The sequence below is a fragment of the Zea mays genome, chromosome 1 (assembly GCF_902167145.1).
Source record: "Zea mays cultivar B73 chromosome 1, Zm-B73-REFERENCE-NAM-5.0, whole genome shotgun sequence".
Lineage (NCBI taxonomy): Eukaryota > Viridiplantae > Streptophyta > Magnoliopsida > Poales > Poaceae > Zea > Zea mays.
Window position 1 is genome coordinate 184,412,541 of NC_050096.1, and position 27,580 is coordinate 184,440,120.

Genomic DNA, 27,580 nt, shown 5'->3' on the forward strand with positions numbered 1-27,580 from the left:
TTCCTTGGAACCCGCGGGTCCATAGGTTGAGACGGCCGTCAGTCGGTCCCAGGTTGACCACATATGGTACCCTGGAAGGTTAGGATATGCCCTTGCGAAAGCGCTCACCGAAGCATGGTCGCTTGGCGGATCGAAGCTGAATCTAAAAGGAACAGGATGAAAGACTGATGGTACCTCCTGGTTGATAGACGGTGGTGAAGTCGCATCGGGGACAGAATGCACCGTTATCTCAGGAACGAGGCTAACGCCCAACAAGTCCTTCGCGAGGGTGCTGGCGTCATCAGTTTGCTTGGGGTTGGCCTGTTGCTGGGAAGCGACACCCATCGTTGTCTCAGGTGCGAGGACAACTGAAAGTAGCCTAGAGGGGGGGTGAATAGGCTACACCTGAAAATTTTCACTAAAAACTTCGAAATAGGTTAAATTAAAGTTGCACAGGTGCAAACCGGTTCAGTCGATTTTAATCACAACTGAACAAGTTTGAACCCACTCAACTTAAATTTAATAATCTATTGAACAAATGCAAAGTAGTAAAGAAAATAGCTAAAGATTTGCCTTACACAAGAACTACTTAAATGAATAATATGAATCAACCACCGAATATGAAGCGCTTAACAAGAACACACAAGAACACGCGATATAACCCGAGGTTCGGCAACCACCACAAAGGTGTCCTACTCCTCGTTGAGGAACCCACAAAGGGCCGGGTCTTTTCCAACCCTAATCCTCCACAAGCCGACCACAAAGGTCAAGGCAATCTCTTCTCAAATCTGCTCAAGGAGCGGGTGATACAAACTTCTTGGGGTCGTCCACAGATTTGGAGACTCCCAAGCAACCTCTAACCGTCAAGGAACACGAGGTTCCAAGAGTAACAAATCCGCACAAGGTTAAGTTTGCAACGAGCTCAAGAACAAGAGAATGGGAGAATCGAAATGAAATTGACAGCGAGTTCGATCGAGTTCACCTCACACCAAGGGTCCTTCAAATGATTGAAGGAGATGCGATTGCGGGTGTGAGAGGTGAAGTGAATGCTCTTGTTTGAGGGTTGATCAGCCAAAGATTCGTGGGAGAGGCAGGAGTAAATGAGAGAGAGAGTATGAAGGGGTATATAAAGGATCCCCCAAAAGCTGGCAGCCGTTGGGAGAAAATGGACAAAAACCGGTTGAACCGGTTTTCAAACCGGTTGAACCGGTTTCTGCCAGGGGGATCCCGGTCCACTGGTCTACTCAGCCGGACACTGGACCGGTTTCAAAACCGGCTGAGTAGGGACAAATTTCGGCTCAACCGGTTTCTGAAAAAATATCTGCTGCGACTTTTCTGACAGCTCTGACTGTCAGACAGGTCAGAGCAGAGGTGGCAGGGTGAACAGTACCGAAACCGGTTGAACCGGTTTCAGGACCGGTTGAACCGGTTTTGGGGGCTGAAACCAAACTTTGAGATTTTTGAAGAGAGCAAAGGGGGAGACTTTGTGGGAAGTGAAATTTGTTTTTCTCAAGAGCATTCATGATCTGGGAAAAAATGATCTCAAAGGAGTTTTCAAAAGAATTGAACTTGGCTCGTTTCACAACTTACTTAACCGTCGCAGATCCCTCTTAATTGTACGGTGATTCCTATGACTCAAGAATTATAAACTTAGCACCGCCGTTGTTTCATAGCACTTGGAGCACGCCATTTGATGTGGAATTTTAAATCCGCTGTGCTTTATACTTTTATGCTCGTAGGATCTATGCTTCTCCTGTCTATAGAAATACTGTGTACATACTAGGAGCAAACTTGTTACAATCATAGTTTGTTTTGTCATTAATCACCAAAACCCTCAATTAGGGTTGGTTGCACTTACAATCTCCCCCTTTTTGGTGATTGATGCCAAAACAAACTAGAATGGAAATAATAATTAAAAGTTACAAATACTTGCGATAAAAAAAATCTTTTGTGTATGTGTAGCTCCCCCTAAATATGTGCATGAGTTTTGCGATATTAACATTGACTTGATATGTCAATTTGCAACATATTTAGAGAGAGAGAATAATCAACACCATACACAAAACTAATGAGATATGAAACATAATTGAATATAAAGAGTAAAAGCACATTCAAGCTCATCATTGCATAGCATATGATATGAAAAAGTTCTACAGCTATTACAATAATGAGAGCTCGTCTCATCACATCATCAAATGTTTATGGCATTCAAGCCATGCATGCAGCAAATAGTTATTACAGACCAAGTGTTCATTACAAAAATAAAGTACTGAATAATAAACGTTCTCCCCCTTTTTGGCACCAAGAACCAAAAAGAGAGAGAGAGAGAAGCGCCAATCCAAGGATCACCAGTGGGGAGGAGGATGATGAGGAGCGAAGAGGTGTTGCGCCAGGTCGGAGGCAAAGTGTTCCTCTCCAGACTGGGCCGGAGGAGGAGCACTGCCAGACGGGTCCTGGGGCGGAGGGTAAGAAGACGATTGGCCCGGATCCCCGTGATATGGGGGTGGGTCAAACTGCTCCGGATCATCAAAATAAGTTTCTTCATCTTCGACGTCATCGGCTGATGAAAAAGGTACCCCATACGCCTGCTGGTACCACTCGTTTACATCTGGAGGAGGAGGGTGAAGAGGTACATCAGGAGAGCGAGGGGCGAAGGGAGTACCCAAAGCGGAAGCTTGACGACGAAGGTTGTCGTCGGTCTCCCGCTGACGTCGAGCCACCTCATGGACATCTGCAGCAATATTTCGGCACATGGAGAAGAAAGCCGCAAACCCATGGGCCAGGCGGGCACCCATCCCACGGCCACGACCTCGACCACGACCACGACCACGTGGTGTGGGAGATCCGCGGCTAGGGGAAGGGCGCGAGGCACCAGCGGCAGCAGCAGCAGCAGCACCAGCACCAGCACCAGCACCAGCAGATGTACCAGCAGATGTATGACCACGAGAACTGGAGGGGGCTTTCCTGAGGCGCCCAGCTGGATTGTTGGGATCAATCCAGAAAGGGGTGTATGACTGATGTTGGGTGCCTTTTTCAAATCTGAATTGGGTCACGACCTCAATCATCTTCATAATGAATGGGGCATGAAGACACCCCTTCAAAGGAAAGCAGGCTGCATGAATAATTTCCTGCCAAATCATGTCAAAGACATTAATCCTTTCTGAGCTGTTTGGTTTCATAAAAGAGAGCAAGACCTTGCTCTCCCCAAGGATGTTCATCTGATTTCCCCCTTTTGGAATGAGGGTCATCCTGCAGAGGGAGTTGATATAACGATAATACTTATGGATGTTGGTTGACTCCCAATACTTTCCAGACTCAGACAGATGAAGGTCCTTGGCTTCATCTCTTGTGGGCTGCCGGAAATCATGAATCTTGATCTTGTCTCCAGATATATCGTCGTTAGAAAAACCAAGAATGTGAGCAAAACGACGATAGCTCACCTTGTACCAACTACCTTCAATGAAGAAGTTCAGATAGGGGTAGTTGTAATGACTCTTCTCGTCAGCAAGCTTTATCCAGAGAGTGGAGTAGAATTGTGCAATCACTTCATCATTCCAATCATATTGGAATGTCATAATGTTCTTCATTTGCTTCCTTTCACAGGCCCTCAGTGCCTGTGACATTTCTGGGTCCCCAATCGCTTCACAACCTTCCCAGTTAATATAACGTTGATGAAGGATGGGTTGATGCTTCTTGGGAAGAATGACTGAATTATAGAAATCCACGTGGTGAAGAGTCCAAAAGCGATTTCCATCGATCCTGGCATCGCGAATACGCAATACAGGATTTTGGAAACGCAGATCCTGGAGAAGAGCAGACCCTCCACTGGCCGTGAAGTCAGTGACTGGCTCATTGCCAGCACGCCGAGCCTCGGCCCGGTGGAGAACCAAGCCGCGAATCACAGGAGCCTGAGCCGGGGGAAGATCAACTTCATCGTCCTTCCCACCATCATCATCACTTGCAGGCTCCCACGCCTGCGGATTCGTCGCAGGTCGAGACCGACCGGAGGGAGTCCGGGAAGTCCGACCGCGAGCACTTTGAGACCCGGAGGCCTCAGTACCCGGCATGACATTGCCGCATCCGCGCCCTCGCTTGGATCGAGAGCGAGGAGGGGTATCACCATGGATCTCCTGGTCATCCGAGGAGTCGGATTCGACCACCGACGGGTTCCTTCGACGCACCATTCTAAGAAATAAGAAATAGAACCTATGATGAGCAAGGATCAAACATGTTTGAGAAGGAACGCATAAGATATTGACCATGCACTTCAACCGTTAAGCTGAGCGGTTCAACTGCAATGAACAACATCGAATCACCAATCTTTAACAATGTTTGTGACAAATGAAGATAGTCTAAGTGTAGCAATCACTTAAACTAAAGTGTACCCAACGAACGATACAATAGATAATCAAAAATGCGTAGGATCGAGTACAAGGAAATAACATAGGACAATACCTCGATCCGAAGATGGGGTCAAGATCTCCCAACGAGATGGAGGAAGATGGTGGAAACACGCCGGGAAGAACAGATCTCCAACCACACTTCCAAAAGGGTGAGGGCTCGAGAGAGTTTGGAGTGGAGAGAGGAGAAAAAGAGATGGCGGCGGCGGCTGAGAAACAAGACTGAGAAGGGAAGAGGAGAGAGGGAGAGGTATAAAAAGGAGAGGAGTCGGCCGCCAGAAAACCGAAAACCGGTTCCAAAACCGGTTCAACCGGTTTCGGGTCAAACGGCGCAGTAAAAGCGCGCAGAAAACAGTGTTGACTGCGCGAAAAACCTGGCAGTCTGACAGCACAGACTGCAAAACTGACAGCGCAGACTGCGCAGCTGTCAGCGCAAACTGCGCGCGGACTGACAGCGCGACGGCCAAAACCGGTTCAACCAGTTTTTATACCGGTTCAACCGGTTTCCACCAGGAAGAAACCGGTTGAGTGGTCTACTCAGCCGGTTTACTCAACCAGATTTCAAATATTGCCCTGAATGGCTGTAATAGCACTTAGCAAATATGACATGAGATATTTTAAAGATAAAAAATGACATTTCTCATTTCATATTGCTCAAACAATTAATTTTCAATCATCAGATTTGATCAAAATTTTAGTTATTAAGTCACATTTCGAGAATCCAAGATATTTAGCTCACTCCTAAGAAAACAAAACCTAGTCTCATCGAGGGGTTTTGTGAAGATGTCGGCTAGTTGATTTTCGGTGCTCACATGAAATAGTTCGATATCTCCTTTGGCTTCATGGTCTCTCAAGAAATGGTGTCTGATGTCAATATGTTTAGTTCTAGAGTGTTGCACTGGATTGTTTGCAAGTTTTATGGCACTCTCATTGTCACACAAAAGTGGAATTTTGTTAAACTCACAACCAAAATCTCTAAGGGTTTGCTTCATCCATAGCAACTGTGCACAACATGCCCCAGCTGCTATGTATTCAGCTTCTGCAGTGGAGAGTGCAACACAATTTTGTTTCTTGGAACTCCATGACACTAAGGACCGCCCAAGGAATTGGCAAGTCCCAGTAGTGCTTTTTCGATCTACTTTGCAACCGGCATAATCTGAGTCAGAATAGCCAAGCAAATCGAAAAAGGAGCCTTTAGGATACCATAATCCTAGGTTTTGGGTGTGGACTAAGTATCTTATAATTCTCTTAACGGCTACAAGATGACAGTCTTTAGGATTTGCTTGAAAACGAGCACACATGCAAACACTCAACATTATATCAGGCCTAGATGCACATAAGTAAAGCAGTGATCCTATCATTGATCTATATAATTTTTGATCTACAGGTTTACCTTCCTCATTTAGGTCGAGATGTCCATTTGATGACATTGGAGTCTTAGCGTGCTTTGCTTTTTCCATGCCAAACTTCTTGAGCATATCTTGAGTATATTTAGTTTGGCATAGAAATGTACCTTCCTTGAGTTGTTTGACTTGAAATCCCAGGAAGTATTTAAGTTCGCCCATCATAGACATCTCAAACCTGTTCGTCATTACTTTGCTAAACTCTTCACAAAATTTTTCATTAGTACTACCAAATATAATGTCATCAACATATATTTGGCACACAAATAATTCATTATCAACTTTTCGAGTAAACAAAGTAGAGTCAGCTTTTCCTATTGTAAACCCATTTTTAATTAAAAAATCTTTAAGACAATCATACCAAGCTCTAGGGGCTTGCTTAAGCCCGTAGAGTGCCTTGTGAAGAAGATAAACATGATTTGGCTTCTTTGGGTCTTCGAAGCCCGGTGGTTGCTCCACATATACTCTTTCTTGTAGTGGTCCATTTAGAAAAGCGCTCTTGACATCCATTTGATATAGCTTGAAATCATGGTTAGTAGCATAGGCAATTAATATTCTAATTGATTCTAACCTTGCTACCGGCGCATATGTTTCACCAAAATCAAGTCCTTCCACTTGAGTATAGCCTTGGGCAACCAACCTTGCCTTGTTTCTTGTAACAACGCCATTTTCATCTTGCTTGTTCCTAAAGACCCATTTAGTCCCAATCACATTTTGTTTGGGTCTTTGGACTAAGGACCAGACTTCATTCCTAGTGAAGTTGTTCAACTCCTCTTGCATGGCAATTATCCAATCCGGATCACCCAATGCTTCTTCAACCTTAAGTGGCTCAAGAGAGGAAACAAACGAGTAAAATTCACAAAAATTAGCTAAACGAGATCGAGTCGTTACCCCTCTCCTGATGCTACCCAGGATGTTGTCCACCGGATGATCCCTTTGAATTGTATGATGGACTCTTGGATGAGGCACTGATGGATGTCTTTGTATTTGCTCTTCCTCATCAGTTATTTGATCAAGAGGCACTTCACCATCAATATTTTCTTGTTCATCTTCTACCACGGTTGGCATCCTTTGATGATTTTCTTCGTGGTTTGGATGACTTGAGGTTGATGGGTTTGCTTGGGTGGAGACCTTGTCACTCACCACCCTTGCACCCACATCAACTACCTCATTGGTCATCCACAAGGTTCCTTCTTCATCATCCCTTTCTTGAGGTCTCACCTCACCTATGGCAAGTTTCTTTATGGCCTCACAAGGTAGTTCTTCATCTCCTGCAGTGTCATTAGAAACATGCCCTTGCGAGCCATTAGACTCATCAAATGTCACGTCTATCGCTATTTCAACAAGACCGGTGGAATTGTTGAAAACACGATATCCATGCGCATTTGATGCATAACCAAGCAAGAAACCCTCGTCCACTCTAGGAGCAAACTTTGAGCTCTTGACTTTCTTGTTAAGAATAAAACATTTACAACCGAATACTCTAAAATAATCAACTTTAGGTTTGTTACCAGTGAGAAGCTCATAAGCAGTCTTTTTGTAGATCTTATGAAGATAGAGGCGGTTGATTGCATGACAGGCGGTGTTGACCGCCTCTGCCCAGAAGTTGTCAGGTGTCTTGTATTCATCCAACATGGTTCTTGCAGCTTCAATTAGAGTCCGGTTCTTTCTTTCCACAACACCATTTTGTTGTGGAGTGTAAGGCACCGAGAACTCGTGTTTGATTCCCTCTTCTCCTAAGAATTCTTCGACACATGTGTTCTTGAATTCCGTCCCATTATCGCTTCTCACTTTCTTGATTTTGAGCTCAAATTCATTTTGAGCTCAAATTCATTTTGAGCTCTCCTCATGAATTTCTTTAAAATTTCTTGAGTTTCACCTTTGTCACTCAAAAATAAAACCCAAGTGAATCGAGAAAAATCATCAACAATAACTAAACCATACTTACTACCACCAATGCTAATGTAGGCCACAGGTCCGAAGAGGTCCATGTGAAGAAGCTCCAATGGCCTCTTTGTTGTGACTACATTCTTTGATTGATGTGGGACTCCATGTTGCTTTCCTGCTTGGCATGCGCCACAAACCCTATCTTTCTCAAATACAACATTTGTTAGTCCAATGATGTGATTATCCTTTTGAAGTTTGGCCAAATTCCTCATACCGACATGGGCTAGCCGGCGATGCCATAGCCAACCCTTGTCGGATTTTGCCACTAAACAAGTCTCAGGCGTCACTTTACTTGTTGTGAAATCAACAAGATAAAGCTTGCCCTTCAAGCGACCGGTAAAGGCAACTGAGGAGTCCTCCCTTCTAAGGATCTTCACATCCATATCCGAAAATAAGCAATTATAACCCATTCCACAAAGTTGTGAAACGGACAACAAATTATAGCTCAAGGAATCTACTAATAAAACATTTGAAAGTGATTGTTGGTCAGAGATAGGAATTTTACCAATACCAATCACCTTACTCTTGCCACTATCTCCAAACACAATTTCTTGTGCTTCTTGAGTTAGTTGCAATGTATGAAACATGTCTTTCTCCCCGGTCATGTGATTTGTACATCCACTGTCAAGCACCCAACTTGACCCACCAGAGGAGTAGACCTGCAAAACAAGTTTAGGCTATACTTTTAGGTACCCAAATTGAATTGGGTCCTACAGTGTTAGTTATAGCCTTGGGTACCCACACACTTCTTTTCATGACTTTTTGTTTAGTGTAGGCACCCACATATTTCACAACCAATTTCCCTGAATCCCAAGTCAACATATAATCACAAAGATATGAGTGGGAAATGGGAGCATTAGATTTTTGTCCACTTGAGGATCCCACTTCCTTCATCTTACTCTTTGTGGAACTCAAGTTAACCTTTACCTGAGATGACTTGTCATTTGAGGAGTGGATCCTCCCCAAGGCATCATATAGAGTGGTTCCCTCTATGAACTTGGGGGATCTCCACCCCTTATGCACTGTGCTAGGGTTTTCCTTGGATGAGTTGAACCCAAGCCCCCTTCTACCATTGTTGGGCTTAAGGGACTTGTACTTGGGTTCAACTTTCTTTAACCCATCATTGCTAGAGCATCTTTTCAAAATTTCTTTGACCTTCACCTTTGGGCTATGCTTCCTTGCATGGTTAGTTAGACAACAAGAAGCATGATATTTGGCACAATGCTTGCAGGAATCATCATTAGAGCTAGACTTAGATTCAAATACTAAAGTGGGGGCATTGATGTTCTTGCAATTTTCAAGTTGCACTTGAAGTTCTTGATTTTGAACATTCAAGCTTAACATGCTTGATTCAAGTGCATTCTTTTCATTTGCAAGGTTATCAATAGAGGTTTTCAAGTTAATTACTTCTATATCTTTATTGTGAATCAACTCTTGAAGCTCTAGGTTTCTTTCCTTTTCAAGGATAAGCAAGTCTTCTTGAGCATCAAGAGTTGCCTTTCTTTTATCTAGCTTTTCCATTAATTTTGTGATAACATTGTATCCATTTAAGCCAAATTCTTTAATCATTTTATTTTTCATGGCAATTTGATCATCATCATCATCATTTAAAAAATCATTACTAAATAAAGTTACCTTATCTCCCTTTGCCATGAGGCAAGTTGGAATGTAGGAGTCGTCTTGAAGGTTGGTGAAGAGTTGCGCGCTTGAGGTAGATTGGATGGCCACATTTGCCACCACTTCCTCTTCCTCGGAGCTAGAACTCTCTTCATCGGAGTTCCATTCTTCACCAATATGAGCTTGTCCATACTTCTTCTTCTTGAAGTATCCCTTGGTCTTGCCTCCCTTTTTAAACTTATCCTTCTTGTATTCCTTCTTGACTTCTTGTTCCTTCTTGTTAGGACAATCCGCTATGAAATGACCGGTTTGGCCACATTCATAGCATGCCCTCTTCTTTCCTTTCCTTTGGAACTTGTCATTCTTCCTTACATATTTCTTGAAGGTTTTGATGAACATAGCTGTGTCTTCATCACTTGAGCTATCTTCATCACTTGAGGTCTCGACCACTTTCTTTGCTTTGTGGTCTTTGCTCTTCTTGAGATTGTCTTGTTCATTTGTGATCAAGGCATGAGAGTCTCTTGTCTTGATGGGGGCTTCTTCGGACTCGTGTTGTTGAATTTTTGCAAATAATTGATGAGGCGTCATGTCCTCATAATCATCACGATCCCTTATCATCCTTGCAAGACTTTTATCCTTCTCTTTATAAGCTCTCATGAACAATCTTGTGACCTTGGAGTCACTCCAATCTTCACTCCCAAGAACTCTTATTTTGTTGACCAATACCATCAATCGATCAAAGAGTGATTGGAGCGACTCACCCTTTGTCCAATCATATCTTGCAAGCTCACTTTCCAAAGCTTCAACTCTATGTCTTTTAGCTTTGGGATCTCCTTCATGTGACATTCTAAGAATATTCCAAATGTCACGAGCATCTTCTCTTCCTTGAACTTTCCGGTATTCTTCCGGACAAAGACTTCCTTTAATTATGCTCACTGCTTGAGCATTTCGATGAACCTCTTGCATCATTTCCGGAGTCATCTCTTCTCCTTGGGCGGGCTTATACATACCTACATTAACAATCTCCCAAAGACTAGGATGCACACCGATTAAATGCGACTTCATCTTGTCGGCCCACTCATCATAGTTCAACTCACTAAGAGTTGGTAACTTTCCAAGTGGGGCGGAAGAGAAGTTGGGAATATAATTTCTAGAGTAATCAAATTGAACTTTGCTAAAGTCATTACCTTTGCTTTTGGTAGATGATCCTTCGGTGTTGAGACTTACCTTGCTCAATACCTTAGACACCAAAAGATCCACTAGATCGTCATTATAATCAAATGTTCCCTTACCTTTATCTTCTTCGGCCTTTCTTCTTGATTCCTCTTCTTCGGCCTTTTTCCTAGCATCTTCCTCTTTCATTTTGAGGAACATTTTCTCGGCAATCTTCATGGCGAGGTCGAGGACCTTGGGGTCCACTTCCTCACCGGAAGATGTGACGGGGATTTCCTCGAGGAGAGGATCCACATGGTCCCGTTGTGTAGACATGATCGTTTCCTCACGCGGTTAAGCGTAAAACGAGGCACGAAGCTTTGATACCAATTGAAAGTAGCCTAGAGGGGGGGTGAATAGGCTACACCTGAAAATTTTCACTAAAAACTTCGAAATAGGTTAAATTAAAGTTGCACAGGTGCAAACCGGTTCAGTCGATTTTAATCACAACTGAACAAGTTTGAACCCACTCAACTTAAATTTAATAATCTATTGAACAAATGCGAAGTAGTAAAGAAAATAGCTAAAGATTTGCCTTACACAAGAACTACTTAAATGAATAATATGAATCAACCACCGAATATGAAGCGCTTAACAAGAACACACAAGAACACGCGATATAACCCGAGGTTCGGCAACCACCACAAAGGTGTCCTACTCCTCGTTGAGGAACCCACAAAGGGCCGGGTCTTTTCCAACCCTAATCCTCCACAAGCCGACCACAAAGGTCAAGGCAATCTCTTCTCAAATCTGCTCAAGGAGCGGGTGATACAAACTTCTTGGGGTCGTCCACAGATTTGGAGACTCCCAAGCAACCTCTAACCGTCAAGGAACACGAGGTTCCAAGAGTAACAAATCCGCACAAGGTTAAGTTTGCAACGAGCTCAAGAACAAGAGAATGGGAGAATCGAAATGAAATTGACAGCGAGTTCGATCGAGTTCACCTCACACCAAGGGTCCTTCAAATGATTGAAGGAGATGCGATTGCGGGTGTGAGAGGTGAAGTGAATGCTCTTGTTTGAGGGTTGATCAGCCAAAGATTCGTGGGAGAGGCAGGAGTAAATGAGAGAGAGAGTATGAAGGGGTATATAAAGGATCCCCCAAAAGCTGGCAGCCGTTGGGAGAAAATGGACAAAAACCGGTTGAACCGGTTTTCAAACCGGTTGAACCGGTTTCTGCCAGGGGGATCCCGGTCCACTGGTCTACTCAGCCGGACACTGGACCGGTTTCAAAACCGGCTGAGTAGGGACAAATTTCGGCTCAACCGGTTTCTGAAAAAATATCTGCTGCGACTTTTCTGACAGCTCTGACTGTCAGACAGGTCAGAGCAGAGGTGGCAGGGTGAACAGTACCGAAACCGGTTGAACCGGTTTCAGGACCGGTTGAACCGGTTTTGGGGGCTGAAACCAAACTTTGAGATTTTTGAAGAGAGCAAAGGGGGAGACTTTGTGGGAAGTGAAATTTGTTTTTCTCAAGAGCATTCATGATCTGGGAAAAAATGATCTCAAAGGAGTTTTCAAAAGAATTGAACTTGGCTCGTTTCACAACTTACTTAACCGTCGCGGATCCCTCTTAATTGTACGACGATTCCTATGACTCAAGAATTATAAACTTAGCACCGCCGTTGTTTCATAGCACTTGGAGCACGCCATTTGATGTGGAATTTTAAATCCACTGTGCTTTATACTTTTATGCTCGTAGGATCTGTGCTTCTCCTGTCTGTAGAAATACTGTGTACATACTAGGAGCAAACTTGTTAGAATTATAGTTTGTTTTGTCATTAATCACCAAAACCCTCAATTAGGGTTGATTGCACTTACAACAACACCCGACATGTCCCCCCGCAAGGGTGCCGACGTCGTCGACTCGCTCTGGTCCGAGAACCGACGAAGTGCCGCCTCGTGCCTGGCCACAGTTGCTCCATCTTCTCCTCCTCCGGCGAGGAGGGTGGCGGGGCAAACCCGGATGTTCCTCTTCTGCTGCGGGGAGATGTCGTCGTCGAGTTTGCCGCCGCCGGGCGAGCCGACGACCGTCGTTGTTGTCGTGCTGCGAGGGGAGGAGTACCATGTCGTAGCTGCCGTCGCGGGACATGAACTCGAGACTCCCGAAGCGGAGCACCGTCCTGGGCTGAAGAGGCTGCTGAAGGCTACCCATCTGGAACTCAACGGGAAAGTGTTTGTCAACACGCAGCAGTCCCCTTCCTGGCGTGCCAACTGTCGGCGTTTTGGACCCGCGAGGACCGTCAACCGACTAGTGAATTTGTCGCTGCGTGTCCCTGCCCAGATGGGTTGATGCAAGATGGAAAACAAGCGGGAGGATGAGGCTTATATTATCTTGCACCGGGGTGCTCGTAGTAGGGGTTACAAGCGTCGCGAGAGAGAGAGAGAGAGGGTCTGGCCCTGAGGTGAGCTGTCTGAGTTAGCCTCCTTTGCGTCTCTCCCACTCTGCCTGTCTCTGCTCCCCTTCTCCGCCCCTTAGGAAGGCCCTGGACATCCCCTTTTATAGATACAAGGAGATGGCCCAGCTGTACAATGGGGGTGTAGCTATGTGCTAACGTGGCCGGTGGAGAAGTGCCTGAGCCCTGTATAGGTGCTAACGTGGCCGTCGGAGAAGTGCTTGAGCCCTGTAGAAGCGCAGCTGGCGGTGCGGCATGGATCCTGCTGACATTTCCTTGCTTCCGTAGGGAGCTGAGAACCATCGACGTCATGGACGCACGCGGGGAACCATCATTACCTGTTACTGGAGTAATCTAGATGGGACATCGATCTTGTTCCTTCGTAGCCTGAGACAGCTAGCTAGGGGTAGGGTAATGATGTATCCCTAGTGGCGCGGTCGGTCCGAGGTCGAGGTCGGGCGAGGCGGAGACTTCTGCCGAGGCTGAGGTCGGGCGAGGATGTGACTCCTCCCGAGGTCGAGGCCCGTGGTCGGGCGAGGATGCGACTTCTCCCGAGGCCCGAGGTCGGGCGAGGCGGAGACCTTCTCCCGAGGCCGAGGCTGAGGCCGAGGCCTGAGGTCGGGTGAGGCGGAGCTCCCTGTTGCACCCGAGGCTGAACTCGGGGGAGGTCGTGACTCAGTTTTACCCTGGTGGTTGGCACAGTAGTCGGAACAGGGTGAATAGTGTTGTTTTCCTGTCAGAACGATCAGTAAAGGGGCGAAGTGACTGCGGTCACTTCGACCTTGCCAACTGAGGCGCGCGTGTCAGGATAAGGTGTCAGGCGATCCCCGCATTAAATGTGCATGCGATACGGTCGGTTGGTGAGGCGATTTGGCCAAGGTCGCTGCACGACAAAGTTTGCCCGAGCTTGGCTTCAGGCGAGCCGAGGGTGCGCCCACTACCTGAGGATGCCCTCGGGCGAGGTGTGAATCCGTCCGAGACTACTGTTCTTGCCCGAGGCTGGGCTCGGATGAGATCGCGTCCCTTGGTAGACGAGGCCTTGACTTGAACCGTGCCTATTAGTCTTTACGGTCTGTTTTGAGGATGTTTTTCAGCCATGTTAAGGAGTATTGGGGGTATCCCTAATTACGGTACCCGACAAATACAATCTACTTTATTTTTTGTTCTTTATCGCATTAAGAGTACGAGTAATTTAGACCTAGTTTAGCTTTCTCCCAACCTTAAATCTTCATCCATCTTTGTCGGGTATGGTAATTAGGGGTACCTAGATTACACCCCTAAAATGCGATTAAACCCTAAGAACATTATCAAATTACGTTCCCTGATGTCCCCGAGGTCGAAGGATCAAAAGCCACGCTTCGCCCGAGGTCCCCCTCAAGGGTCTTCACAAACTCCGCCTCGCCCAAGCCTGTTCTCGGACGATGTGTATTCTCGGGACAATCCTTGTCTCGGTCGAGGTCCCCTCACCCCAGAACGACGTTTCCGCCTCGCCCGTGCCCGCCTCGGGCAAGGGAGACAAACCCAGGGGAAGACTTATCTGAAGTCCGTCGGGGGACAGTCGCATTAAATGTGCGTACATACCCCACTCAAGCCTGTATGTGTAAGGACAACAAGACCGCAGTCCTGTCAAAAGATTCATCAACTACGATTACGTGTGCAACCACTGTACACACACGTCGTCTACTAACTCTTGATGGGATGCGCAATACGACAGTGGCGCAGACCAGCCCTCGGGCGCAAACTCCGTCTTGCCGGGGCAGAACTCGCCCTCGGGACAACACTCCGCCTCGCCCGAGCCCGGTCTCATCTACCTGCTCCTGTAGGAGACCACTCCTTCGACTGTGGCGCACGTCTTCGAATCTCAGAACCAGTTCAGTCGTGACCTTGAAGGACTTCTGCCTCGCCCGAGCCCGACTTTGACCTCGATATCCGCAACAGAGAATGCCAACGTCATCAAGTACTGCAGAGCTGACGCACCGCCTAAGAAACTTTTTCCCATACTTAGCACTGTGTCAAACCACTACAGTATGGGCAACTCCTCGCTAGGGGGCTCAGATACGTGACCGAGCTATCGACGTCGGCCTCGGCTCTCAGCAGAAACCAAGCAAGCACAAGTCAACAACAAATACAAGACCATACCACCGATCATACCATATACAGGGATACAAAGACATCTTCCCACAGTGCGCAGCCAAACCCGTCCTCCCGGCAACCCCCTCGGCCTATAAATAGGATAGTATATGGCTTCATGGAGGTAGGGGCACACACTTCACAAATTTTCTCCTCCACATGTTATTGACACTTGCCTCAATCATCTACTTGGACTTGGGATCCTTCCCTCTCGCTTAGTTTGTACTCCCTACTGCAAGCACTTAGGTGCGAGTAATATAAGTTTCATTCCATTCTGCTGGAAGTAGGGTCTCTCCTGGCTTGAACCAGGATAAAAAATTTGTGTCAACTTGCATCACCATTTAGATCATAAGGACACGGCATTATTTCACTAATTGGTTAGGTCGGTAGATCCTAACACTGACACTTTTCGACTAGGAACATCCAGGCTGGTCTGCCTTTCGGTCTCGCCAACACCAACCATATACACCCGCTAAAGTAAATGGCTAAAAATGACTACCCATACTGCCATACACCCGCTAACACCAACCAACCAAACTTTACATCACTGATCACTGTGACAGTTTCAGCCTTTCGGTCCCGGCGACAGCCATGGCGGACGCGGGGGTGACGGGGGTGCTGGCCAAGCTGGGTGAGCTGGCGGCGGAGGAGGCGACGGCGCTGCTGCGCGTGGACGCCGAGATCCGGGCGTTGCGGCGGAAGCTGGCCTACCTGCAGGCGCTCGTACGCGGGGCCGACCGCCAGCGCCGCGGCCGCGCAAGCGAGCTGCTCCTGCTCTGGCTGCGCGAGACCAGAGAGGTTGCTTTCGAGGTTGAGGACGCCGTCGATGAGTTCCACCTCCGCGTCGAGGCCTGCCGCCCCGGGGCCCGGTGGCGCCGGCGCCGCAGATGGTGGTGGGGCTGGCACCGCGACGCCGTCAGCCTCGTCCAGGACCTCGCCACGCAGGTAAGCTCATTCTGGTTTGCTGCGGTTCGGTACCATGACATCTTTTAGCAGGCACCATCGAAACTTGCCTAATTGAACGAAAGTAGAAAAACGGAACTATTCTATTTCTGATCTTGTGGCTTCGCCTCTTTTTTTTCATGTCAACCGATCGTTTTCTGGAATCAGTACCACTTTGCAAGCGAGCTGTGGTAATAGACAAAAATAGGAAAACAGAAAACGAAACTTCGCATCTCCTAAACAAGACATGGCAGTAGTTTTAGAGAGTTTCTATCACTGAACCTCTAGGCTCTAAGCAAATATGTCAATTACAACATTGCTGTAGACGACTCAGGGAGTGTTTGGTTACTAGGGACTAATTTTTAGTCTCTCCATTTTATTTCACTTTAGTCTATAAATTGCTAAATACGGAAACTATAACTCTATTTTAGTTTCCGTATTTGACAATTTAGGAACTAAAGTGGAATAAAATGGAGGGACTAAAAATTAGTTCATAAAACCAAACACCCCTTCAGTATTTTTCCTCGACTACTTATCTATATTCATGTTTAGATGATTTGTTTTGGCGCATTCTTCTTGAAATCCATCAATGCGGAAAAAGAAAAGAAATGCATAATACATGAAGTCTATATGAGGGAAATATATGCTGAGTACGAAATGGGGGTATTTTTTGCCTTCTTGGCGTCCATTCTATGCTCTTATTCAAATATGTCTGTGGCTACTTCATCCAGGACGTAAATTTGTTCTGGAATTAACACTTGCATGGCCAATACCAAACTTTTGATTCTTAGCCTATGGATAACACCCCTAGTCAGTTTCTATGGTCGGACATGCTTAGTGTTCATTGGGTGTCAGCTACTGTTGTTTGACACACCTGTATTTTCTGAGATTCTTGCTCCAGACTCTCCTTTTTCCAATCAGTACATCATTAAAGACCTTCTGATCTTTTGGGCAAATAAATGTGTACTCTCTCCGGTCCAAAATGCAAGTCATTTAAGTCTTGTTAGTCAAACTTTGGCCAAGTTACACCAGATTAGTTTTCTATGAATTATGTTTGGATAGTGCATTTGTTTAGTAATATATTTTTTCTATAAATCTGGTCAAGGTTAAAGAAATTTGACTCTCCTTTTATTTTTGGTTTAAAACCAGGCATTTGCTCCTTTGATTTGGTTTAGTCATCCCTGTAGGTTCATTTGAGGTTCATCACAAATCTCTACACTAATGGTTTGCAAATTAACGTGTCTATGTTGGGCAGTTTTTTGTACGTCATGGGCTGTCAAATCAAATATCTAAGATCAATGAAAGGATTGATGAGCTTAACCAGAACAAGGAAACATATCAAATTGAAAGTTCTCCTTCTGAAATTTGGAGTTCTTCATCGGTTGAAATGGATCCTGAGTGGTACACTACTATCTGGTTTTCATTTTTTTCTCGTTTTGTACTTTAATTTGACCTTTTTTTTCATATCATGTATTTCTCGAACACGCAGGAGATCTGCGTATCTTTCCATTAATAGATAGAAGAAGGTACAACACAACACACATAACTCAACACACATGACACAACAAGACACAACACAGTCACCACACACAACCACTCTGAACAAGACACAAGGTTATCACCCTGGGTCAAGCATAAACACAAGAGTTGAAAGCAAGTTCATATCATGTATTCTAGTACGCAATTTAAAATGGTCCCTATTCTGTTTCTGTTTCCCTGTTCCTTTTCTTCTTGTGTGCGCACCTCACTGCTACATGCAGATAGTGCTGGAAAATATCTTATATTCTTATGTTCCCAATACAAACGAGGAAACATATTTTCATCCTATTACCTGCTAGTTCCAGTGTTAAAAAATTTGGCACTTCATTTCAACATGTATATTGTGATTCTTGTTTAAGGTGATAAAACTGTGAAGGTGCATTTTCTTCTACTAGTGCAGTAGTTAAGTGCCTATCATTTCGAAAAATGTTTCATGGTGAACACATACTGGCCTGTTGGTAAATTTGGTACCATTAATTCAATCTATACTGTCTTTAGAGCATCAGAACTTGGAATGTAGTGGGGACTTATTACTGGAATAGTCTTTCATGACGTGAGAAGAGCTAAAGAGTTGAGTGTGTTGTCTCCTTTACCATGTTCAGGAGTGCGCAAATTACCAATCACTTTACTGTGTTAGACTGCATGGAACACAACTGCATGATGTAAAGGTATTATATCGATAACTGTTAGCCAGCTCCAGTCGTTCTGCTGGTCCAATGGGTCTTTGCGTCATATGGACAGCCTAGCCAAGTTGTCGAGGCCGTTCATCTGGAATTTCAGTGTGAAGTGATTAATCATGATGTAGCATAGGGTGAATAGGTTGTGTGTTGTGTTCTAATTTCTCACTCTCTCCCTTGCAGGTGAGAGATTTGTTTGCACCGTTTCCCTATTTTTGTTAGTACAGTAATACACAGCTCCACATGTTCGATAAAAAATGTGAGGCCTAAGATCACGTTTCAATGTGTCCCTGCAGAGAATCATAAACCTTGTAGTGTACCATTGCAAAGTGCCCTATTTTGTTGTATGCAACTTTGCAATTTAAGCTGAAACTCATCGATTCGTTATTGAATAAAACTGACTGAAACATTCTGCAGGTACGAAGATAAATATGTTATAGGCTCTAGAGAACGTGAATTTGCTATCCTTAAGGACCTAATCATCAACAAAGAGGGAGATATGCCTCACCGGGCTGTCATCTCTATTTTTGGGGAGCGTGGCATTGGAAAGACTACACTTGCAAAACAACTGTACAATGACCCAGATATCATAAAACACTTTGAGGTCCATGCATGGGTATGTCTTCCACCACATGTCAGGTTCAGGGACTATGTTGAGATTATGCACATGCAGGTCAACCCACAGATTCCAGAAGCTTCTGAGAAAAATGATAATACAACATTTGCACTCGGTAACGAAGAAACCACTGATATGGAATTCAACCTTCGGCAGAACCTTGAGAACAGGAGGTACCTAGTTGTTCTTGATGGTTTAGTCAGCATTAGTGACTGGAACTCATTATTTGCTGTGCTGCCACATACCAATGCCAATGGCAGCCGGATCTTACTTACCACACATCTCAATGTGAAGGAAATCAATCACATCGACCCACAGATAGCTCCTGTCAAGCTTCCTTATCTTGACGAAAAACATGGAGAGGAGTTATTTTGTCAAAGAGTTTTTGGGACAATAGAACCTCCACAAATTTATAGGAGCAAGGTTTACTATAAAAAAGTTCACAATATATCAACAGGTCTACCCCTGGCAATTACTGTGCTTGCAGGAATATTACGATCAAAGTTTATCCCCATGGAGTGGGATGTCATATTCGAACAACTCGAGTCCAATGGCCAGCCAAAACCGGTTAGAAGCATATGGTCTTTGGCTTTTGATGACTTGCCACACTACCTCAAGTCATGTTTCCTATACTTGGCGTCCGTTTCAGAAAATGTTATTCTTTACCCAGATCGTTTGGTGCGTCTGTGGATTGCTGAAGGTTTTGTTATGCCCAAGAAAGCAGAAACACTGGAGGACGTTGGGTTTGACTATCTAAAAGAACTGGTCGCGAGAGGGTTAGTCCAGGTCGTGCAGAAGGATGCTGGTGGATCCATCAAGCTGGTAGCCATCCACAATCTGCTCCATGCTTTTGTGGAGTCTGAAGCACAGGACTCTAGTTTCCTTGAAATCCACCATCATGCTAATGTTGTAAACCCAAATGCAGTGCGGCGCCTTGCCATACAAAACTATGTGGATGCATATGTCCACATTCCTAATGTGTTCCCCAAGCTGCGTTCGCTTCTCTGTGATTTTGCAGAAGACCAACAACGCGGTAGCTCAAGCTCTGGAGAGCTGCAACCTCAGTCGTTATGGGGCAATCTTGCAGAGTTGTGTTCAAGAGCCTGTGGCACTTCGGAGAATGTTGGCTCAAGCACATTGCATGGGCTCCACTTCTTACAGGGCTCCAGGTACCTACGAGTTGTTGACCTGTATGGTCTTAAGACGCGAAAGCTGCCAGATGAGATCGGCAGCATAATCCACTTGAGGTACCTTGGCATCAGGAACAGCAACCTGGTGGAACTCCCCTCATCCATCTACAAGCTTGACAGTCTCCAGACGTTGGATGTAAGGAAAACAAACGTGGCGAAAGCCGTCGATGAGTTCTGGGACATCGAAGCACTACGGCATGTGCTCGCCGAGAAAATGATTTTGCCCGATTGCTCAGTAGTTCCCTTGAATAATTTGATGACACTCAACGGTGTGGTGCCTTGTGGTCCGTGGGATGAAAAGAGCTGCCCCTTGAACAGTATGATTTATCTCCGATCCTTGTCCCTGTCTGACATTTCAGCAGCCCATACCGCCGCGCTTTCAGCAGCTCTGAGGAAAATGGAATTCCTTTTGTACCTGAACCTGTCAGGTGAATTTCTCCCGTCCAGCATGTTCACCAGCTCAAGCATGCGCCGTCTCCAGACCCTCATCCTGCATGGTAAGTTACAAGGGATTAATGATCTGCCGAGCGACGACCGCTATGTCCTACCAAACCTTACCATGCTCTATTTGCATGGATCTGAGGTGTCTCAGCAGTTTGTGCACAAGCTTGGTACGCTTCCGTGCCTTGTTGAGATGGAGCTGTCAGCTGTTTCGTACAGTGAGGGTGAGATGAAACTGTTCTTGGACGGATTCCCAAGCCTAGCAAGGCTGAAGCTCAAGAACGTGTCTATGTTACAGGAGGTAGAGATACGTGGAGGGGCCATGCCAATGCTTTCCATCCTAGCCATGTATGATTGCGACAGCTTGAAGACCTTCAAGAACCTGAATAGCTTGGAACACCTTCAAGAAGTGGCGATCTACAATACGCCGCCGGAGATTGTTGATAACATAAAGCTTGAGGACGAGAAGCTTTTCAGCAAGATCAAACTCCTGACTAACCCCATGATGACAGCAGACCGAGACTTTCCAGGTCATGTTGTCAGAATGAGAATTAAAATGTTGGATGAACCGGCTCATGATCTACGTGTCGCAGTGGCCTCTGAACCACATTGCAGTGACATGGAGGGTGATTATCATGGTGAAAGGAAAGCAACAGACCAAGTACACTACGGCCCTGGTCTGTTATAAATAAATATTGGAGTTGGTCAATAATTCAGGAAAAATCTGCAGTGTTTTGCAGCACATAATAATTGTTTGTGAGTAGCAGCCAGTGATCGGCGGCCGGGAGAGCAGCGACCCCCCGAAAAAAAAAGTCACTAGTAAGAAATGTTATGCTATCGTGGCATAACATGTTGTTATCATTTTCCTTTTCGTTCTGAACTTGTTAAATGTTTCCTGCCCTCAAGTTTGTTTCGAATAAGATCACTGGTGGTGCCCTGTATCCCAGTTTTCAGGTTCTAGTTTGGATATTACAGTCTTAATTATCTTTTCAGTTTGGACATTGTAATAAGAATCATGAACTTGTCAACTTTGAAAGGCTCTGATCACTGGTGGTGCTCTGTATCCCATGTTGAACTATTAGACATTTTCTAGATTAATTTTCGAATATAAATCATGACCGTCAAATCATATGATGCGTACTGATCAGACATACTGGTAGACGACGTGGGTGGGTGGTTCTTCACACTTTCTCCTCTCTTCCATGACTTGGTAAGTGAGTGCAACCTCCATATTTAAACTAGTTCCACTCCACTTAGACTAGCAATATAGCACTATTTGTTCCACCATTTCCTAGTCATACCCATACATAGGCTTTTAGAGATTTTTATAGGATTTAATTGAATTTCTTAATTGGGCCTAGCCTATAAATCCAACATCTCAGTTCTCAGGCTCTAGTTTGGATACTGCAGTCTTAATTATCTTTTCAGTTTGGACATTGTAATAAGAATCATGAACTTGTCAACTTTGCAAGGCTCACATGCTGGTACATCATGTATGGACAAGTATTACCTTCACTCGTCAACTTTGCAATGCTCTGGTCACTGGTGGTGCTCTGTATCCCAGTTATCAGGTTCTAGTTTAGATATTGCAGTCTTAACTGTCCTTTCGGTTTGGACATTGTAAAAATCAGTTTTCTTTAAACCGTCTTTCTTTTTATACCGAAACACCCTCTGCTGTTGTTATTTTGTCCTGCTCTGGTATTCATTCTCAGGTCTCAATGCCGTTCACTGTTTCCCAGCTCATCTACAGAATACGGCCGTCCAAAGAAAACTGAGAACAAAAAGGCCAAAAAGGATTAGAAGACAGACAGAGAGAAGATCTATGTATGTAACGTGCCGATCAGGTTGTTGGTTCTGCACTTGTCCTACTTTTGAGCTGCTCACAAACACCTACACTACGTACGCGGTTCATCATCGTCATATCTACAAAACTTTTGTTTCCTACACAGTCTCATCCATCATGCACTGCATCGTAGTCAGGTCAGGCTTCCTCGGCTCAGAGCTCCAGGTGCTGCTCGTAGCACAGCTCGCTCATGCAGGGGGACAGGATCTCTTCCTCCAGCATCTTGAGGACAGCGCTCATGGACGGCCGCTGCGCCGGGTCTGCGTCGGTGCACATCGCTGCGATGTCCAGGATGGCTTCCACGGCTTCCACCTCGACGTCGCCGCATCGCTCGTCAACGATATCCTCCAGCCGGTGCTCCCCCGTCAGGGTGTTCAGCTGCAGAATTCCACATGGCTCTTACTCATTCATCCAACCTTTTTAAGGTAGAAAAAGGTAAAAAAAAGAAAGAAAGAAAGAACACTGCTTACCCAGCCAACAATGTTCAGTCCCTTCTTGATGAAGCATGAATCGGTTGGCCTCTTTCCCGTCACTAGCTCCAGCAAAAGCACTCCAAAGCTATACACGTCTGATTTCTCAGTAGCATGCCCGTTTTGCAAGTACTCTGTTGCCAGCCACCAAAGCCAAAGCAACCAGCCAGTTTTAGTTTCACCAACTTCATAGCTACTAGATGCCTTGTTTTTTTTTCCCACTACAACGATATCATCTGGCAAGAAGATAGGCAGGAGATGTACCTGGTGCTAGGTATCCAAAGGTGCCCGCCACAACAGTGGTAACATGGGCGGCGGCATTGTCTACAAGCAGCTTTGCAAGTCCAAAATCAGAGACACGAGGCTCCAAGCTTCTGTCCAGCAGGATATTGCTGGCCTTGATGTCCCTGTGCACGATCCCAGGCGAGCAATCATGGTGCAGATATGCCAGGCCTCGAGCCGAGCCAAGGGCGATCTTCATACGCGCGTTCCAGTTCAACGGCTGGTCCTCTTGTCCATCTCCTGCCATAGGCACCGACCCACATCATGTAAGCATCAGGTAGGAAGGCACACACAAGAGATGCAGCAAGAATGTAGGCATCCTTACCATGAAGGTAGCAGTCCAAGCTGCCCAGCTCAACGAAATCGTATACGAGTAGCTTTGCTGCAGGGAGCAGCCGGCAGTAGCCTCGCAAAGTGACAAGATTTATGTGCCTGATGCTGCCCAGGAACTCGAGCTCCTTCTCCATGGTCCTGTCGCGGCTTTGGCGGCTGAGATCAATCCTCTTGACGGCGAACGACGTGCCATCGTCCATCACCATTCTGTACACCGTGCCGAAGCCCCCGCAGCCAACCACATCCTCTTCGTCAAGCAGCTCCAGCCTTCTAATGATCTCACTCGACGAGTACGGAAGGTTCCACTGGTACGTCACAAGCTTCGCGCCTAAATTAAATGATGACACCACCATCATATATGAAAAAATAGTATGACTATAATAGTAGGTATCTGTTTTTTTTTATTTATTTGTATGGAATGGTGCTAAATTCATTACCGTCAGGAACAGTTTTCTTGTCCATCTTTACGTAGTTTCCACCGACGCTCTTCTTCCTGGACAGCAAGCAGATCCACAGGAATCCGAGCACAGCGATCAGGGCAAGAGCCAAGGTTGACATCGAGCCGATCACGACGCCATTCAGAAAGCGCGATGTCTTCTTGTTGTTGTTACTGATTGGAGAGACACCTGTTTGGATTAGAAAACGAATCAACTCCACCAGTCAGTCAGCCACACAAACGTTGCCCCGCTCACCAAAGTAAAAACGGAAGGACTTGCCGCCAGCTGAAGAGAGCGGATCGGAGTGGGGCAGCACGGCAGGAAAGCCGAGGGTTCCACGGCAAGCTTTCTGGATGGACAGGCCACAGAGCTCCAGATTTCCAACGAACCTGCATCATCACGTGAACAGCAACAATAGATACAGCAGCTATCCAACGCCACAAACACAAAGCTAGGAGCACACAGGTAGAGGGAGGGACAAAGGAGCTTACGAGCTGCTTTTGAAGGCTCCGAGGACACCGACATTTGGGATCTCTCCGGAGAAGAAATTAGTAGACAGGTTCCTGGGAGATACATACTACGTGATTGGTTGCAGTGCCAATGCGAGCCACGCCCACGCCGGCCTGGGCGACCGGAGAAGCGTCTTTTCTGTGTCTCCGCGCGTGCAGGCTGAGGGCTGAAAAAACGCCTGGCCTGTTTCCGCGCGTGCAGGCTGCGTTCGGATGGCACAGGCAACCAATCGCATACTCGTTCATGGTCAATGCACACAACGGGCCTGGGTCTGGCTATCCGAGCAACCAATCACACCCATAGTCAGCATTGTGTGTGTGTGTGTTTCCACAGCAAGGGCGCATGAAAATGGGACACGAAAGCTTACAGGAAGCGAAGGTGAGTGAGGCTTCCGATGGAGGCCGGTATCGTTCCCCTCAACAGATTGCTTGACAGGTCCCTGCAATTTTTGGACACGCATTAGATAAAAGATAATAACAGCACTGTAAAATTAACAAGCACAGGCAGGTGATGAGCGATGGTAATGTGAAGGAAAGGACCATACAAGATGGTGAGGTGCACGAGCTCGCCAATCTCCGAAGGGATACCTCCTTGCAGGTAGTTGGCTCTCAGGTAACTGAACATACATACATACATACATACATACATACATACATACACAGTTTTTTTTAAAAAGAAGCAAACATTTGATTGAACGCTGTGCCCAGTTAGCTGAACAAATCAACGACACTGGGACTAGCCAAATACCAGTAGTAACCGAATCATACTGGTAAGTATCTTACATTGCCCTGAGCTCGGTGCAGTTCTTGATCTCTGCGGGGATTGGGCCGTGCAAGCTGTTCTGGTGCAGAGCTCTGAAAAGGGGGAAACGGCCCATAAATCCGTCAGCAGGCAGCGGGATAATAAATACGAGCAGAGGCAGGGCAGGACACAAAGAAGAACAGGACAATGCAGTTGGTACTGGTAGCAGCAATACAGATATGGCTGCCTTCTTGTTCAGGGAATTACAACAATGCTACTACGTCTAACAAAACAAAACAAAAAAAACAGCGAGGGAAAACATTTCGTTCGAACAGGTGGTCGATCTTACAGTCTCTGCAGCTTGTCCAGCCTCCCGATGCTGGGCGAAATGATGCCCCCAAGCTGCATGTATGGGAGATTTCTGCACAGAAGAAAAGCACGCGCGCGCATGGCGCATTTGTTATTGTTACGGGTTCAGTGGGCAGTGGCAGTGGGCAGTGTTAAAGGAGAGCAAAGCAGATGGCGTCGTCAGTAGCCGAGCCATAAGCACGCATTGGGTTGGGGGCATCTGATCCAAATAACACAGAGACAGAGAGAGAGAGGCGAGGAGGAACGCACATGGATTGTACCCTGAGGTCGGGGACGGAGCAGGAGATGCCCTCCCAGACACAGGGGTTGGGGTCGCTGCGCCGCCAGCTGGTGAGCCGATGATGCACGGTGGCGTTGAAGGCCAGCTTGAGCTCCAGCAACGCCTCGCCTGCGAGCAAGAAACGGTGGGTCAGCGGCTCATCAGCAAGCGACGGGGACAGCGCGTGGCTGCCTGAAGAAAGAAAGAAAGAAAGAAAGAAAGAATGAAAAATGCAGAAAGAAGACGTGCCGTCCGGGGTGAGAGCCGTGGCGGCAGGCGTGGAGAAGGCGCAGGCGCAGAGGAGGGCCAAGGCCGTGGCTACGAGGCCCGCCGGTCCCCGTGCCCCCTGGCGGCGGCGGCGGCTGCTGCTTCTCCCTTTCCTCCTCCTCCTCGTCGTCGTCTCAATCTTGTCCATTGCGGCGGGGGTGGTTGTCTCCCTGGGTGGTGTTGGGAGGATTTGAAGGAAAAAGGAGGGGAGCAGTGGAGTGTGTGAGAGAAGGAAGGAGAAGGAGCGCAGTGACCGAGTTGGCCTTTATCCCAATGGCAAGTAGGCCCACATGCTGTGCGCCTGCTTGGGCCCAGATGTCAGTGTCCTTGCCTGGCCCACCACCATGAGATGAGAGACAGAGACAAGGTGTGCCGGGTTTGGCCTCGTACGTACCGGACATGGGGGGACGACGAGTCGTCAACCAAACCAACTAGCCGTTGAAGATTGGTCAAGGAAATATTAAGCTCCTATGGTAAATTACTGTTGTAATATTACTAGGCAGTAATATGTTAAATTCAGGCAATCTCCAGCGGACAGTTTAAAGGATCTGTTTTACATTGTATATTGTATTATTTGCAAAGTGAAGATTGAAATAGTGGTTGAGATAGTGAGTGGAACATGAGGTATGTTGTAGATAACCTTAGATTGTCATTGTATGTATGCTTGTTAAAACTATAAAATACAGTCTCAATATAAACTAATTACATATATTTTAGTTCCCTTACTCAAAATCTCCACTAAATTAATCCAATAAATTATACCTAGACTTAATACTGTTAGAAATATAGGCATTTTCTGTACCATTTTAATTCCATAAATTAACATTATGATGATGACATATAATAGATAATCAAACATAGATAACATGATCTCAAAAATATCCATAACAATATGGATCATGAGAACACAAAGCATATGAAGCATGTAAATCATATAAATAAAATAAGTATATAAACATGGTTCATGGATTATTGCGGAACAACTGGAAATAAACAGATAACAATATAAACAGGATGACTGTAAAATTAAGACAGACAGATATAACATATTATAATACGATAGAACAAAGCTACATATGACATATATAATATGCAGAATATAAAACTGTAATGAACTGAATTGATCATGCCCTCCCATGCGCTCCGAGGATCTTGATCCTTGTCCAACTTCTCTTGTCATCCGATCGAGATGAAGACGCCAAGAACCAGCGATGAAGACAACGACAGACGTTGGGCAGTCGCGTAGACGCTCCCTAAAAACCTAATTGCCGATCCCCCGTGCAAGGTCTCGAACGGCACCGGCTTCGGAGGCACCTGCCCTCTCGCTTCTCTGTGCGCGCAGAGTCACGAGATGGAAATACCCTCACTCGGCGGCTGGACTGTGAGACTGAAAGTGTTTCTCGCGTGTACCGAGTGACAGGGGTGCTCCTCTATTTAACCTCTCGCAGAGGGAAGCTGAAGGAGAAAGGTCGCCGAGTCACGCCAAGAGTCGGCCAGCTCTAGCCGAGTCATGCCATGAGTCGGCCAGCTCTCGCCGAGTCACGCCATGAGTCGGCAGCTGAAGGAGAAGGGTCACTCGGC

At 46.1% G+C, this 27,580-nt stretch overlaps 2 protein-coding genes across 2 annotated transcripts; one reads left to right on the forward strand and one right to left on the reverse strand.

Moving 5' to 3' along the window:
* Positions 1-15,534: 15,534 nt before the first annotated feature.
* On the forward strand, positions 15,535-21,563 carry LOC103640976 (disease resistance protein RPP13). The gene is made up of 3 exons (XM_008664410.4): positions 15,535-16,028; positions 17,281-17,426; positions 18,659-21,563. Exons 1-3 carry the CDS (start codon positions 15,675-15,677, stop codon positions 21,174-21,176), a joined length of 3,018 nt encoding a protein of 1,005 aa, XP_008662632.1. The 5' UTR covers positions 15,535-15,674; the 3' UTR covers positions 21,177-21,563.
* A 750-nt stretch (positions 21,564-22,313) lies between these two features.
* LOC100285250 (ATP binding protein) lies at positions 22,314-26,165 on the reverse strand. Its single transcript, NM_001158144.1, is given in 13 exon segments — positions 22,314-22,709; positions 22,802-22,935; positions 23,066-23,323; positions 23,409-23,744; positions 23,854-24,042; positions 24,133-24,242; positions 24,345-24,416; positions 24,731-24,802; positions 24,908-24,979; positions 25,146-25,217; positions 25,454-25,525; positions 25,723-25,861; positions 25,982-26,165. Coding segments are annotated over 13 exon segments (1,917 nt in total). The 5' UTR covers positions 26,148-26,165; the 3' UTR covers positions 22,314-22,484.
* Positions 26,166-27,580: the final 1,415 nt, after the last annotated feature.